Below are 16,960 nucleotides of genomic sequence, written 5' to 3'. Positions count from 1 at the left end.
ATTATGGACATATATTTTGAGGGCCATGGCTTCGAAAGCCAGGGGCTGGATTCTCCGCAGCCCCGCGCCGGAGTCCCGTTTGGCTTGGGGGTGGAGAATCAATTTTCACGCCGAACTCCGGCCCGGCGGTGTCCGGCAATTCTCTGAATCGGCGTGTTCCCGGAGTACTCCATTGCCAGAGGCACGCCTCGCGATCCTCTGCTCCAAACCGGCTGAGTTCCAACGGCGTGGTTCTAACCACCTATTGCCGTTCGGGAACCACGCGTAGCGGCTGCGGACTCGGTCCGCAGGGGATGAGGGGGGGGGGGGGGGAGAGAGAGAGATCGGGCACCCGGGGGAGGGGGGGACACGACACACCAGATTGGGCTGGTTGGGTCTTAGGGCGTCTGGCTGATTTGGGGGGGGGGGGCTACATTTTTCAGCTGCCTCCACGGTCTAAGTCCGCCATGGCGCTTCGGTGAGGCCGCTGCTGTGCGCATTCGTGGACTTGAAACCGGAAGTGCGGGGTCCAGTATCTGCAGCTAAAGCTGCATGAATCTCTCTGGGTCCCTACTAGCCCCCTGTAGGTGACTGAATTGGCTTATCTTTTTTTGAGGAAACTCCAGCGTGGAACGCCAGCATTTTTACACCAGCGTGGGGACATGGGGGTCATAGTCCCATTTTGGGAGAATCCAGCCCCATATGTTGGTAACTTCACTGCAATTGGGGCTGAAGTATTGATGATAATATTTTACTGGCAATCTGAAAACTCTAACGACTGTCAATGCCCAGAATATACCAATCTGTTTTAGCACTGTCACTTAGACGAGTAGAATTTAGGGCAGCACGGTGGCACAGTGGTTAGCACTGCTGCCTCACATGGCCGAGGTCCCAAGTTCGATCCCGGCTCTGGGTCACTGTTCGTGTGGAGTTTGCACATTCTCCCCGTGTCTGCGTGGGTTTCGCCCCCACAACCCAAAGACGTGCAGAATAGGTGGATTGGACGCACTAAATTGCCTCTTAATTGGAAAAAAATGAATTGGGCACACTAAATTTATATATTTTTTTAAATGAGTAGAATGAGGGCTTCATCTCCAATTCTTTGTTTCGTTTTTCCTATTTTTAAAAAAAAATAGTGAATTAATTTGTCTATTGTAGTATGTCCACTGGTCCTGCCTAATGCTCATCTATTAATTGCTTTATATTTTAATGGAACCTGTGGTTCTCAAGCTTGTACTTTTTTTTTGGAGACAGACCCTAGCCATAAAGGGAAACGGTTGCAGGCGGGCGGGCAAGGGTTGCAGTAGAGAGACGAGCTGAAGAAGACAGGCTAGATTCAGAAACTGAGAATAGGCAAATTGTTTGTCTGTTTGACGATAACATTAGTTGATCAATGCCATGCAGCCCGAGTTGAGGTTCTGCAGACTGATGACATTGTTCGTGAAAATCATGCCTGTCGAGCTCTGGTTAGTTGTGTGCCTCTGTTGGCTGGGGATCAGGCTAAACCCTCGAAGAAGAGCTGAGGTTCTTCAAGGAAGATGGAATTTTGAAGGACTTCGTGAGTGAGATTGAAGACCCAAATGCTAAGAAAATTGCTAAGTCAATTTGTACGGTCTGTCTTCATTGTGACTGCCATTTAATGTGTAATTTTATAGATTAGAATTCACAGTCTGCACTTTTCCTGCGAATGTGATTGTTAGCTAAGCAAGTGTAGTTCACTTAACCTGTACTAGAAGCTTCACAGATCCACAGTCAGGGACCTGTCCTTTACAGAAAGAACATGTCCACACATCGAGCTTTTTTCAATTGAACAAATGTTTGGGTGACAGCCATTCCCTGGTTCCTTCTCTATTGCAAAGTCTTCACCAATCCAACCTGCCTGGTTTGAATTTAAACAAAAGCTTGGCAGTATGCCTCTGACAATCGGCACCCTATGCTCATCGAGCATGTTTTATATGATGTCCCATTGTGAAAGACAGCGACGCCTCCCTCTGTGCACCCCTCCCAGGCCAGGCAGAAAAAGACCTGGTGGTGGAGGGTGGCCTCCCTGACACTGAGCTGGATTGGCACCACCCTAGCCTGGACCATGGTGGGGGAGGAGGAGCTCAGTGAGGATAAAGGGTGGGGTGTTAAGATAAAATGAGGCCTCAATAGGGTCCACTGCCAAGAAGGTCCCACCCACCATGAGCCCCTTTTCCCCAAACAGGCGCTGGAATGGTGCGACTAGGGGCTTTTCACAGTCACTTCATTGCAGTGTTAATGTAAGCCTACTTGTGACAAAAAAAATTATTAGGTGAACCACCTGCTCAGCCTTCAGGAAAAAAAAATGGCTTTGCCATTTATTTTTGAAGCAACAACAGTGGCCCAGGGTGGGGGGTCAACAATTTTGCCCATTGCCTTCACGTACTCTTCGATAGTTATGTTGGGCTGGGTGTAGCACTTGACCCCCAAGCTTCCTAATCACTCATTTGAAAGGTGATGGGATCACAGGACTGACGGGGGCCTGAGAAGCTGCCACTCCTGCATAGGTGGTCATGGAGGGTCCTGCCATTTAGGTGGTGTTACACCCACCCCTAGCCGTTGCTATATTTATATAAATTATCTGAAAAAAAGGCCAGAGAGAGTATGTCGTTACAAAAATGGTGCTGACGCCCAGGTGTGGTTATAAGAAAGAAGAGGAGAGAGGGAAGATGGCGGATGCCCAGCTCGGGTGAAGATGAGGGGGGTGTTGACTGGCTGTTTATTCTGTCGGGTAGCTGGGTTTGGATTACAGAATCTTCAGCCCAGCTTTAGTCCAAAATGATGTTGTGTCTTCACCTCATATTTCCCAAAATAAAATCTCTCCCAGTCCCTGAAGCCTCGTGCCTAGATTTCCAGGCACCTCCCAAGAGAAGGCTGCTCCAGCAGGAGAACTGGCTCCTTGCTTCAGGTGGAAATGTGTTAAGGCAAATTAGGCCCTGCAGCACAAGTCTGCAGGTCGGCAATGAGAGTCCAGAACATTCTTGCTTCTCAATAGCCAAGCAATCCAAACCAATAAAGATTTTGTTCCTTACTGGCTTGTTTGTAGACCAGAGTCCACAAAAGTCCCCCCAAGACCTGCTGCTCAGGGAAAGGCTGTTTAGCAGCAGCTCCAAATCCAAGTTCCCTTTCTTGGAACTCCCAATTATTTTGTATGAAAAACAAATAAAATAAATTGAGGAACAAATGAAAAGGAGCAGTCTCTTAAAGGGCCTTAAACAAATCACAAATGAAACTTAAAACATCAAACTAATGATTAAATGGGTCAATTAGGCACCTTCCGTCTCTGGTGCCCATGGACACCCCATGCTCCCCTTCCAGGGACACCTGGCCACGAATATAGCCATGGCAAAGGGGCAGATAGTCGGGTTGGACAACCCCCTCAGTCGTCCGCTGCCTGGACCGGTTTCTATGCTTCCGAGGGGTTGCATGTTGAGAGTCCAATTAGTGACACTGCTGTTTCGCTCTTCAGATTACTGGCATAATTGATTATCAATGAAGTGTGGTACAGCAATCAGTAAAATGACTGCCTCTTGTGGCAGATGAGACACAGCTGATTGGAGTGAAGCCTGCAATTAGCATGACAAGTACATACCTAGAGGGCACCCTCGTTCTCCCAGTTCACAGCCTAACATGCTATTTCCTGACAGTCAAATTTCCCAGTAGGTGGAATTGAAATTCCGTACTGTTTAACCCCTTTGTCCTCACAGTGCAGCCTTAGTGTGGGGTTCTACTCACATTGCAGCTGTGCTTCCCCAAGTGCGAGGGTTTTCATTACTCATAAGGTGGGGTGCAACTCATTCCATGTCCCCACTCTGGCCTCCAATGGGAGGGGGACTCCCAGGAACCTCACAGTCGTCCCCAGTGCTGACCCTCCATATCCACCTCCCACCCACTTCACAGCTCCCACTAAGGACAGGCACTCCAGCAGCGATTTCAGTACAAAACACAGGAAGCGATGCCAGTCCCCCATAAAGCAAGGTCTTCCCCAAACGAAGGGAAGGCGAGGACTGCTAGTGATCCCCTCCCCCAGAGATTGAGAAACTGAACCCCAGCCTGGCCCCACATTGAACTTTCGGTCTCCTGCATTCTTTCTAGTGCATGCTGAGTGATGAAGATGCTGGCACATCATGGCTGCCTGAGTGCTCACCTCCGACATCACCCTCTCAGGTGAGGCCACCAGGTTCATGTTTATGTAAACCCGTTGTATGTCACCTGGTGAAGATTCTAATGAATGGGGGATTCTGAAGTGTGCTCGCTAATGACATGCTAATGAATTAAAATAAGGTTCCCGGCCCTGCATTTCTTACAGATAGCTCAAAGTTGTCCACAGTATTTATTACTTTAGCTGTGTAATAAAAAATTATGTTTTAAACTGTTTTTGTAACATCCTTATTGCTTATAACTTATTGCTCCCACCATTCTGCTACTACAGCTTTTACACAAAATCATCCAGACTCAAAGCATTAGCTCCCTTCTCACTCCACATGTCAGACCTGCTGAGATTGTCCAGTATTTTCTGATTTTGATTCTTAATACTGAGTTCTGGCAGTGGTTTAACACCAGGATTACTGCAGTCAAAATTAAGTCACAGTTGCACTACTGGTGTGCAATCTTGCATGCACTTCAAAACAGCTCCAGGCCTACAGTGACCACATCCATGTTAAGAGCAGTCTATATGTGATTTCACAACGCCAGAGTTGCAGGTTCGATTCCTGGCTTGGGGCACTGTGCAGTCTGCACATTCTCCCAGTGTCTTCGAGGGATTCTTCCTCCCACAAGTCCCGAAGGACACACCTGTTAGGTGAATGGGACATTCTGAATTCTCCCTCAGTGTACCCGAACAGGCACCGGAGTGTGGCAATTAGGGGATTTCCACAGTAACTTTATTAGTGTTAATGTAAGTCTACTTGTGACACTGATAAAGATTATTATTACTTTTTGATTTTGTGTTCAGAAAAGTCATGCGTGAAGATCTCACTTGGCAAACTTGCTGACAGATCAGTGATGATATTAGACCAGGCTTGAGGATTAGAAAGGCCTTACAATGTTCTTCGGTGTAGAGAACAAAAGACAGCTCCTGAAAAGAGACACAGAACATCAGTCTGAGTGATTGTCCATTGTTCTATCCAAACCCCAGTTCCGCAGTGCAGGGATGTGCAAAGCTTTGCTGTTTTGGAATGCATGTGTGTAAAATTTCACACTCCGCTCCCATTAATTTGTTCAACTTCCCATGTCTCAAATTACTGAAAACAGCTGCCTGCAGCCTTTTATTTAAATTTCTCCAGCTTTAAATAAGCTTCAGCGAAGCTATTGCCCCTCTTGAGCTCGAGCACAGTCTCCACATACATTTCGACAAGAGGCCAGTCATTTTACCTGTATGTTGGTTTTCTTTCCCCTTCAGCTCAAAGGCCTTATAGTGTCAAAACTATCTGAACCCCGAACAATGTAATACAGCTGCCAAATAATCTAACTGATTTGGCTGCTCCCATGTGACTGGTTAAGTTCTGATCAAATAGCGGCTTGTTAATTGATGTAGGAAATACACATTGTGATTGCAGTACTAACTGCACAATCCTACGGCATAATCCATAAACAGTTGCAGAGAAGCTAGGGCGAAGCTCTCCAGAGGCAGTGCACAGGTTCCATGCAAAGCACATCAGTGACTGCACACCTTGCAAGGTAATGTTCTGTGGCCTGACAGCTTTGCAATAACAGTAGCATGCCCATATTTGGAACAAAGCTGCTTTGTGGGTAGTCTAGGAGAAAAATATTAAGTCCATTTAGTTTACCTTCTAGTCCTATTCTGGTAAATTGTCTTGGGCTAAAATCACCTCACGTACACCATTGTAATAGAGAGAGTCAATAAAAGCGGAATTGTTTTCACACAATGGAAATTTTAACACTATACGCATACCAAGCTCACTCGAAGATCAGCATTACAATCTGGTGTGGTTTCATCAAATCAGCCAGGGGCTGTTGTATTACTTGGAGAGAAACAGTGGAATATCAATAATAATATTACATTGCACTTTTATCTGCTAATAAAGAGGCCCAAAAGTGCTGAGAATATGGAATTTGATGCAGATTTCAACATTCGATGGTTCATGTCAGCATTCATTGCTACTGTGGCTTCAACACTCTGTTCTCAGCCGACTCGAGTAAACTGAAAGATTACAGGGGAGGGGAAACGAGGGATTTGTGAGCCGGTCAATTTTATAAAAATGCACAAAGGCCTCCAAATTTACAATTCTTTAATTAGACCAAAACGGAATGCTTGCCAAACTACCTAATTTGAGTATGTTACAATTTGTATTTCAGATTTTGAGACCTTCATCCATGCTGAAGGATACAATTGAAGTTACGATCAGCACATATCACAGGAAACACTCCACATTCACAACAGGTAAAAGTACAAAATAGTTCAAATCGTTCAAAATAGGTAAAGCCAGGGCAGCACGGTGGCACAGTGGTCCTAGGTTTGATCCCGGCCCTGGGTCACTGTTCGTGTGGAGTTTGCATTCTTCCAGTGTTTGCGCGGGTTTCGCCCCCACAACCCAAAGATGTGCAGGGTAGGTGGATTGGCCACGCTAAATTGGAAAAATGAATTGGGCACTCTAAATCAGTGACCCATTTTTACCAACTTCGGGACCCAACCCGGCCGACCTGCGCGACCCACCATTTTCTCTTACCTTGTTTGCTGCTGACAAAAATGGAGGAAATGGTTTTGGGTTCCTTTGGCCCTCGTACACGCTCCTCCAATGGAACCTGGTGGATGAAGGTGAAGCCTTCTGGTGTCGGAAAGCATGGAGTCTCCAACTGTCCAAAGTTCTGCATTTTCTTCCTGTAAAATTTTATCAAATAGAACCCCCCCGAACTTGTATAACAAAATTAAAATAAAATGAATGAATAAAACCCCCCTGTAAAAAAGCTGCAACCATTTTTTTAAAAAGCGGCCGCACTGCGCATGCGTGCCCCATCATTGGTGCGCACGCGTTGCACATGCGCGCCAATGATCTGGCACGCATGCGCAGTGCGGCTGCATTTTTTTTTTTTAACGGTTTGCGGCGATTTTGAAGGCTGCTTGCAGCCGGCGTTCTTAACAGCTGGCTGCTGCGCGCCGATTTGCGCGATCAGGAGCGCAGCGATGGACAGCTCCGCGACCCTCCCAACACCCGCCCATGACCCACCCGCAGGTCACGCCCCCAAGTTTGACAATGCCTGCTCTAAATTTATATAAAGCCTAAGGCATCTTCTATTTAAATTGCCAAAATGACAATTGAATCAAATGGTCCAAAAGTCTATGCACGCAATTCAACTCGTGTCACACACATCCTCCAACACAAAGATCCAGTTAACACGAGCCACTATTTTCAAAAAAAACATTTATTTGTACAGTGGATAGAGCACTATGATCAATAACCATTTCTTTATGCTTTATCTGAAAGACTCAGTCCAAAGATCACAGCTGCAGTTGGCTTTGTCAGGTCTAATACAATCAATATTAACGACAAAGAGACTTTGGAAGGCACAGCAGGGGAGCTAAGGCATGTACATTAGAGATTCAGAAACAATTTCTCCAACATCAGCTGGAGTAAATAAAATATTTGGTTCAGCAACATGTCCAGTCCGTGTAATTTTGAAATAAAAGGTCGTTGTTCACAAATCACATTTTGCTGTCCCCATTACTTCAACAACAATATTAAAATACAAGAGCATTGGAAGAAAGATAACTTTTCTTCAGCCCTCCTGAAGGCACGAGCACTCCGGCAGTAACATTCCACAGGTTTTTGATGTTTTATTCTGAGCCTGGGGCCTCCTCAGAAACAGATTCTTTGTCAACAGCAAAGCCAGGGCTACTGGACAGAGATCAGAAATGGGACGTCACACCTGTCTTGTACGCCCAAGAGTAAACACATGCCCAAGAATAAAACACACAGCCCTCCAAGTACAAAATAAAATGAGGAAAATAAGCTACAACACGTCCCCAGAAACTAAGTGAAGTGGACCTTTGCACCACTGGGCACTCTTCAACTGCTATAAATAACAAGTCAGATACAAAGAGATCTGTACAGAGCAATGACTGTAGACTGAATACAATGTGGTTACTGACCATTAGCTAAACTGTACAATTGGAGGTCAGCTCTGGATACAATATTGAGGAAGTATAATAACCTAGGCGATTCTTATTGTTTAAATAAAAGCTAATTTTTCTAGTGTGTGCGCTAATTGCATTAGCATAGTTTTTACATCAACTGAGCAATGCATAATTACTAAGGCAGAAAAAAAGGGTGTTGATTGGAATCTGGTGCAGTTGAAATCCTTATACTTGCAAGTGAAAATTAATATGCACAGCGCTATGGTGCGATCCACACCACTGCGCTGCTGTGACTGTCTTTGTGATCTATTCCAAGTGCCTAACCAGTCACAGTCCCATACATCAGCAGTCGATTGACAGTGGGGTTTGAAACTGGTAACCGGCGAGCCGACTCAACTTCAAATCCAGAGTGTCCTCTCAACCAGAATGCTGAAACAATGTCAATAGCCTGTACGACCCCAATTCCACTTTCAAAAAGGCACTTTGCAGCAAGCTGCCAGTTAATTATACAACACATTCCCAGTGCAACAGTTGCCAATTTAATTACAATTTTATATTTTACATTCAGTATATGCCACAGAGAGCCAAAAGCTAAATAACATTTCCCTATCATTTAAAAGCCCAATTTCAGTAGTTTATACAGTATAAAGAATACAAAAAAAATTCTTTTACAAAAGTGATTTTGGCTATTCAACAAATTACAGAATATAAAGTGGTACAAAAGAGAAAAACTTAAAACGAAAGTAACGTATTTTTGGATTCTAGAAGTTTTTTGCAGATTTTCAATTCAATGGATAGAGTCGTTTCTCCCAACTCCCCAGTTACAGTCCCAATGACAGCTTGTTTGCAATATGCTGCCGGGGATTTGTGCGTGTTCCAGACGGGCTGTTGTCACAAGCCCCTGCCATTGGTCTGGAGCTTTGCGAGGCATCTTTGTGCAAAAGAACCTCGACCACAGCCCCCGCCCCCCCCAAACCCAGAGGAGAGATTTTTTTTTTTATAAAAGGGGGAGGGGGGTCCACATACAAAACAGCAGAAAGGAGAAGCAACCATTCCAACTCCAGAGAGTTCCCATCCAAAACCACAAACCCATATTTAATAAAACATTAACCCACATACCTCTACATTTAGTGAAACATTAACCCATATATCCATATGGCAGACGTGCTGTAGTATGGAGGAGTATAGCTTTATTCAATATATATATAGTCCAGCCAGCCCAGCAAGCATGAAGGGAACAGGAAGCTCCTTTTAATTTTCAGGCTGATCAGTGGATGCAGTTATTTATTCTTCCTAGCGCACCGTTATTGGGGCAAGGGAGGTAACGAGACATTCTAACCCAGTGAAAATGCAAACAAGCTTCTATTCCTGAGGCAAATGAAAACCTAACTGCACAGCACACATATTACTGCTGCTGCTGGTGGTGATGGTTTCCCCATCGTCACAAGAACAACGGAGATCTTTCCTCTCTAGCACCGAGATCTTCCACCTGCAGCACCCAAAACTCCCAATTTGATCTTGGTATCTGTTCAGATGAAATATAAAGAAAGGGAGTTTTTAAAGATATGGGGCAGGATTCTCCGTCCCGCCAGCCCCATTTTCTTGTGAGGCGCGTCCCCACCGGCAGAGGGATTCTCCGTTCCCCCAGCCGGCCGATGGGGGTTTCCCCATTGTGGCTACCCCCACCCGTAGATGCGCTGCCAGCGAAGCGCAGGATCCCGCCGACAGAGAATCCCGCAGATATCGGGACCTCAGGACATCTCAAAAGCACGAAGAGCAAATCTGTGCACAGCAAGCTCCCACAAACCGCAATGCAATAGTGGCGGCAAGATAATCTGTTTTAGTGAGATCAGTTGTGGAACAAATATTGGCCAGGACACCGGGGAGAACTCTCTGCTCTTCTTCAAAGGAGTGCCAAGAGATCTTTTACACCTTCCCTGAGGAGGCAGACAGTTTTAATGCCGTCACAATAACAGACGTGTTAAGAGCTTCTTATTCCACCCCCAGTCCTTTTGACTCTACCACAGTGATTGAATCTAACCTATGACTATGTGCAATTTAACTACCCAAACCAGATTGCCAATTAGATTGCTATTCTTCTCCACACACTGTTCCATCATTTTCTCCCCTCCCCCCCGGGTTATTTTACTCTAAGAACGGTGTGCAAGAGTGTGCACTGCACTTGCTCAGCTTGGGATGTGCTGCACACCTGTAAACAAGTACCCCTATTGTCTTGAATCCAGCATAGCTAAGATTCCTTAAATCAAATCACCACTCTGTCAAAACTGGAAGGAGTACAACCAAATTATACGTTGAAATTCTTTGCAGTAATTTCACATAGGCACAGCAGGTATAGACCCCTCACTCACATATCTCACCGATATGTAACAAAAATACAAGATGAGCACATTATCCATGCACTCAATCTTTTTAAAAAAACATTCCAGCGATAAAATAATTAAACCCTGGCAGATCAATGAGGGATCAATGAATTCACATCCAGCGATTCCAGCATTTGGTGCGTGCCCGCTGGAGCATGGGACAAACTGAACCATAACCAGTTGATGACAAGCTGTTCAAACCTCCCAGCAAAAAAAAATGCTCACACCCGACCGTGTTAAATCTTTCACAACAAAAGGCCAGTTCAATTTTGGATCAAAGTCTAGGGCCCCCCCCCCAAAAGGATGTACAGCATGTGTGGAAAAGTAGGAGACCGGTTCCGTAGGAATGAATAGCACATGGGGACACGTGGGCTCGTTCCCGAGGCATGAATAGCAAATGGAGACATGCGGATTTGTTCCTGAGGGACGTGTAGCACATGAGGATATGTGAAATGAAAATTGCTTATTGTCACGAGTAGGCTTCAATGAAGTTACTGTGAAAAGCCCCTAGTCGCCACATTCCGGCGCCTGTCCAGGGAGGCTGGTACGGGCTCATTCCTGAGGAATGAATAGCAAGTGGGGACCGCAGGAAAGCAAAGCACATTAATCTGCTTTATTTACCATCAGCTCGTGATAAATTTGCATGATATTTTCTGTTTCTCAACTGTTTCATTCTGTTTGTATTCTTTTATTGGGGATTGTTCGGAATTTACTACTCAATAGCATGATCTAATTAATTGGTGCAGCTTCTGTCTCAATTTCCAGAGTTGTTCTAATGGTGACATCAAATCACATGGAGCAAACATCAGAAATTCAAAAATGCTTCAAATTGTATCCGATGTGGATATTTGAGGGCCCAATAACTGGGAACAATAAACGGATCCCCTTTTCACAAACCAAAAGTACAGGGCTGTGTGTTACTGATAATGCAGGTAACGTGTCGAATTGACATGTCCCCAACTCCTGCTGTATCATGAATAGTCGCCCTGTGGAACACAAGGAGGAACTGTTTCACGCCATTTCTACTGAGTGTCCATCAAAGATACAAGGGGGGGGGGGGGGGGGGGGGGGGGAATGTGATACATGTGATGTTACGGTATGGGGGGAATTGTGGGTGTTATGGGGCTGTTAGTTGCATATTACTGCTTTTTGCTATACTTTTTGTTATATTTTCTGCAAAAAATTCCAATAAAAAATTTAAAAAAAAAAAAAGATACAAGGGGTGATCAGGAAAACGCGACAGAAAATCCTACTCTCGAAAGAGAGTGGACAAATGATCAGACTCTGCTCCCAGTGCCTTTTTAAACATGTGGAAAAACACTGGGTTAATGATGAGCTTGAGCAAGTGGAAAAAAAAGGACGGAATCTCTCCCCCCACTACCAATTGCGCAAGTCAGAAATCTCCACAAGCTCAAAAGTTCAAAGGATGTCACACTCCATTAATTTCTGATTGGAACACATGGAGCAAGGGTGAGTGAGGCATGGTTTAATGCGCTGAAATGCTTCACTTGAGAACAGCAATGGATTGATAAAGAGCAGCTGTCGAAGGGCAGACCTAAATTCACTTCATCGGCAACAGTATTTTATCTAAGCCTCTGAATTCAGGTTATTATATTACCCTAAATCAAAGTTCCAAAATGGCACATTGTATAATTTTCTTGACTAATTACAATTAGAGTGCACCGATTCACGAGCTCATCTCATACTCCTGGCACAAACCATCCATTAACCCAAGATGCCTTTAAATACAGAAATATAAAGTATGTCGGCACACTAATCCTCCCATCTTTAAAAGTGAACAGCGTTTGCCATATTCCCATAGATCCTACTCCTGCAGATGTTAAGCCCGAGTGTGCTGTGGAGCAGAAAGGGGAAAGCTTTTGCTGAGGGAGGTCACAAAGGGTATGAGAATTCTTCCACTTTTTTTACATCCAGTTTGAGATTTCCCCAACTGATGACAGGTCATGGATCAACCGAGTTAAAAGCTCCCTCTGCCAACTGCGACTTGAAGCCACAAACTGGAACTGTGGCATTTTCATCCCCTGCACCATTCTGTGCAGAGTGGTGCTTCGTGCTGCATGAAAAGAAGTGTTATCCCCAAGAGTGCACCCACTAGAGTTTCCTTCATTCGTGCTCCCCTCCCCTCTCCCATCTGCTTTAGTTTGCGCAAATGTTCGCATTCTGCTGCTGCCGAGCTCACATTCAACTCTGGTGCTTTCGCCACTATTGATGCAAATATAAAGCAGCAGTGCGTGATGACCCGGCCCACTTCATTAATAGAAAACCACTTCACTGCCCAAAAGCATTCCCACACAGAAGAAGATCCTGCTGGCAGCCAATGCTCGACTGACAAATGCCCAATTTAAAGGTGTACAGAATTAAAATTATTTGGGGCAGGTGAGAGCACACCAACAAGTGGGGTTTCGGTGTCTCTGAATGACACGCGATTCAGGCTTTGCCTGTTGATGAGGATGCTTTTGCCAAACTTCGAGTTAGTGTTCTGAACCAGTGAGCTTCCAGACTTAAGCAAGCACGAATCCCATTCCCAACATTTGAAGGTTAGATTTTGCAATATATACAGGAGGTGGGAGTTTATAAATTACCACTTTGTTGGAAATTGCCCTTAAATCCAGACAATTACAATCAAGGGTGTTTGTCTCGTTTGCAAGAACTGTGACGTCAGAGGAGGGTCCTAACACAAAGTATTATTTTTATAAATCACTTCATCAAAATAAAGGATATTATTCGGACAGCACATTTGTGGACCGGGGTCGAGGGAAGTGGTCGGGTGGGGCTGGAAAACTGTCACTCGGACCAGCTACTGGATGAAGGGGATCTTGCGTTAAAATGTTTGAGAAGACATAGGGCCCGGGTCAACACAGCAGGCTCCCCTATCCAGCTAGCTCACTGCTGTGAAACACTGAGCAGCCACTTCACCTCCCTCATGGTGAGAAGGGGCAGGGGGAAAATTGAAAGGGTAAAACATCACACACTGAAAAGAAATTAAGAGTAATTCTCATGCTCGCCATTGTTTGGTTCAGTTTGCCTCACACTCCAGGTGCTGCAGGGTTGAGGGGAGTGGGGGAACTGCTCACTTTAGTTTAGTACGAAGGTGGTTTATATTCCTCAGAGTCCGACGGGGCAGTGTTGCCAAATGGCGGCTGCTGGTAGTTTTCAGAAACATTGGGATATGGTGGATATTCACTGGTCGGATCCAAATACTTCTCGGTGAAGTCGTCTACACCCATTCGGTATCGCTTGTAGGCAAAACAAACCAGCAACCCCTAAACGAAGGAAAATATCAAGAGTTTAACACCTGGAATTCCAAACCTGGAACAACATATCTGTATCGATATAGCACTGAGCCGGAGAGCCGAGGGTTTTGCACTGCGGGGTTTTCAATGAAGCGAAGATTGCTTTTCCATCCCTACGGCCTTCCCTACTGGGGCACGAAGGCAGACTAAGGCTTCCATAGCTAGTTATTCCCAGAATAGGCTGCTAGTCTGTTGCCAGAGGCTTATAGCTTGACCACATCAAATGTGGTTGACCGGGAGTCTCTCTCGTTCCTACCGCCAGTCATTCGTGTGCTTGGAAAGATTTGCAGGTTGATACTCAATCAGTTTGGCCACGTTATGAACGCATCTTCCAAGTCAGGATGGTGCGAGGCATGGAAGGGAGATCAAAATTGGAACACGGCAGAATTCTTTCTTCAAAAGAGCCACCATTCAAGTCTCCTCCCTACATGCCCCTGTTAGAACTACAAAAACAGTTTATTGTATAACCGAGCAGATTTAATAGGACAGTTTTAGACCAGCTTAACAGATGTGTCAGTGCTCCGTCCCAGATAAACACAGGCAGAAGCTGGGGTGGCCTCCCACTGCTCCCCTATCAACAGAGCCTTCCACATTCTACAACTGGAGCCGAAATTTGTCAGCAGACTGAGAATTCCAGACATCAAAGAGCACCACAATCACCTGTCATGTTACACTTACTAGCAGCTTTGATCTCATCTAAAACGGTGGCCACTGAATGGGGTGGAAGTCATGCTAGTGCACGGTGGAGCGCATTTCATTAACGTTGGTCCAGATTTCCCTGGGACTTGTGCCAATTAATGAACATCTTTAGTTTCGAACAGAAAAGGGGAAATGATAGAGCAAGTTTATTATGCCAGTAGCGGGAGGATACGCACGAGGTGTCTCCCGCTGGAATATTGTACTTTTTGCCTCTTATCTTAATGCCACAGACTGTTTATTCTTGAATTTTTAAGAGTAATTGTAATAAAAATCTTGTGTGACTGAAATGCCCCAAAAGGTCAGGGGAAAGACAGAGCCGACATTCTTCAGAGCTCATCGGCAAGTAAAATGGCGGAGTCAGTCTCCGGTGCTCCATCCACTCCACTAACGGCCGAGATGCTTTCTAGTACCTTGGCGAAGGAATTCTAAAGGCACCAACTAATTGTGTCGGAAGACCTCAGGAAATCAATTGAAGAGGTCTTGACCCCCATTCGAGCGGCTCTGGGGATAACTAATCTGACTGTGGATACCCAGGAAGCCACGATCAAAGATAAGGGAGTGGCCCTCCCAGGCCACAGCAATCGGATTCGGAGCTGTCTTCAGTGATCAAAGGGCCAAGATGAATGACCTACAAAATAGATCCAGGAGGCAAAATATTCAGGTTGCGGAGCTGTCGGAGGGGATGGAAGCCCAACGTCCACGCAGTACTTCTCCAGCATGATCGGCAAGACAATGGGCGACGGTGGATTCACACCCCCACCGGAATTGGACCGAGACCATCGTACACTCCAGCCGAGGCCGAGGCCTGAAGATCCACCACGTGTGGGGTTATGAGGTTCCACAACTTCAAGGAGGGGGTTTTGAGATGAGGAGGGGGGGGGGGGAATACTGCGACCTTCAGCGAGCAGGAAACTCCATCAGGTTCTATCAGGACATGGATGCTAAATCAGCGAAGAAGGGGGCTGCGTTCAATGGAGTCAAGGCCACTCTGTTTTGGTCTACCCTGATCAACTCCGTAACTTTGAAGGTAAAAGACGATTTCTTCGACCCACCAGGCGAGGCGGACTCTTTGGTTAAAAAACACAAGTTGGCACGGTGTCATTTAGTTTTTGGTTCTGCTAACGGCCATGTTGAATTGTTATATTGCTGAGGTTTCAGGTTTGTTCTTGTTCTTTGTTTGTTGGGAGTGAAGTTCTTATAGTTCTTGTTTAGATTTGGGGTTTTGCTCTATGTGGGGTTCTGTTTGTTATACTGTAATAACATACAGCTTCCTTTAGGAGCACAAGGTACACGGGGTTTGGGTATTTGAGGTTTGGGTATTTTGTTGTTTATCATCTTTCTTTATCTCTATTCAGGAGCCTCCCCAAGAGCAGCACGGTAGCACAGAGGTTAGCAATGTTGCTTCACAGCGCCAGGGTCCCAGGTTCGATTCCCGGCTTGGGTCACATTCTGTGTGGAGTCTGCACGTTCCTGTGTCTGTGTGGGTTTTCTCCGGGTGCTCCAGTTTCCTCCCACAAGTCCCGAAAGACACGCTGTTAGGTAATTTGGACATTCTGAATTCTCCCTCTGTGTACCCGAACAAGCAGAATGTGGTGACTAGGAGGCTTGTCACAGTAACGTCATTGCAGTGTTAATGTAAGCCTACTTGTTACAATAAAGATTATTATTATTATTTTTTAAAAATATATAAATTTAGAGTACCCAATTCATTTTTTCCAATTAAGGGGCAATTTAGCATGGCCAATCCACCAACCCTGCACATCTTTTTGGGTTGTGGGGGCGAAACCCACGCAAACACAGGGAGAATGTGCAAACTCCACGCGGACAGTGACCCAGAGCCGGGATCGAACCTGGGACCTCAGCGCCGTGAGGCTACAGGGCTAACCCACTGAGCCACCGTGCTGCCCTAAGATTATTATTATAACGGGAGCAGTTTTGAGGGGCTCACTGCAGCTCACAGTAGTTGTTTTAGATAATGAGCTTAGAGTTCTTGTTTTGTTTAGGTTTGTTAGAAGTAGACTTCAACTCGCTTCAATTTGTATTTGGGTGTGGTTGAATTCAAGGACGATGGTGTTGGGGGGAGTGGGAAATTTGCTGACTGCATCTGCAGATTTCTCTTTGTCCAGTCTTTTGACTTGGTAGGTTGGCCATCTTGGGTGGATCTGTTTGCTGTTGAGTGTCAGGGCGTGAGCCAGTTGTGACGCTCATGGGGTACATGGAGAAGGCCAGCCGTCTTTTGACTCACCAGTTTAACGGGTAGGCGGCCTTCCGGGAGATCACACAGATATGCAATTAGAGCAGTAACTTTGTTTCTGCCCCTCCTCAGGCGAACGCAGCTTTTTAATACTTCTCTCCTGATCTTTATCGATTGGAGGCGCCCGAGGATGGATCGATCACGTCTGCCTTTTTGGGCGGCCTACCCATCCCAACTGTTGAGGTGGAGCGGAACGTGGAGTTGGAATCCCTGCCAC

At 45.7% G+C, this 16,960-nt stretch overlaps 1 protein-coding gene across 2 annotated transcripts in view; it reads right to left on the bottom strand.

The window, feature by feature from the left end:
• Positions 1-4,869: 4,869 nt before the first annotated feature.
• LOC119953243 (synaptogyrin-2-like) overlaps positions 4,870-16,960 on the bottom strand; it is a 33,542-nt gene continuing 21,451 nt past the window's right edge. The window contains exons 4-5 of one of the 2 annotated variants that reach the window (XM_038777286.1): positions 13,572-13,760; positions 4,870-5,077 (exon numbers count right to left, since the gene is read on the bottom strand). In XM_038777286.1, the coding sequence (XP_038633214.1) occupies positions 13,578-13,760 (183 nt within the window). In that variant the 3' untranslated portion in view covers positions 4,870-5,077; positions 13,572-13,577. Of the gene's footprint in view, positions 5,078-7,365; positions 9,621-13,571; positions 13,761-16,960 lie in introns of those variants that run through there. The other variant, XM_038777285.1, reaches the window with a different exon arrangement.

This window comes from Scyliorhinus canicula, chromosome 18, assembly GCF_902713615.1.
Source record: "Scyliorhinus canicula chromosome 18, sScyCan1.1, whole genome shotgun sequence".
Taxonomy (NCBI): Eukaryota; Metazoa; Chordata; class Chondrichthyes; order Carcharhiniformes; family Scyliorhinidae; genus Scyliorhinus; species Scyliorhinus canicula.
Note: the sequence above shows the minus strand (reverse complement) of the source record. Positions and strands in the feature narration are given on the sequence as shown.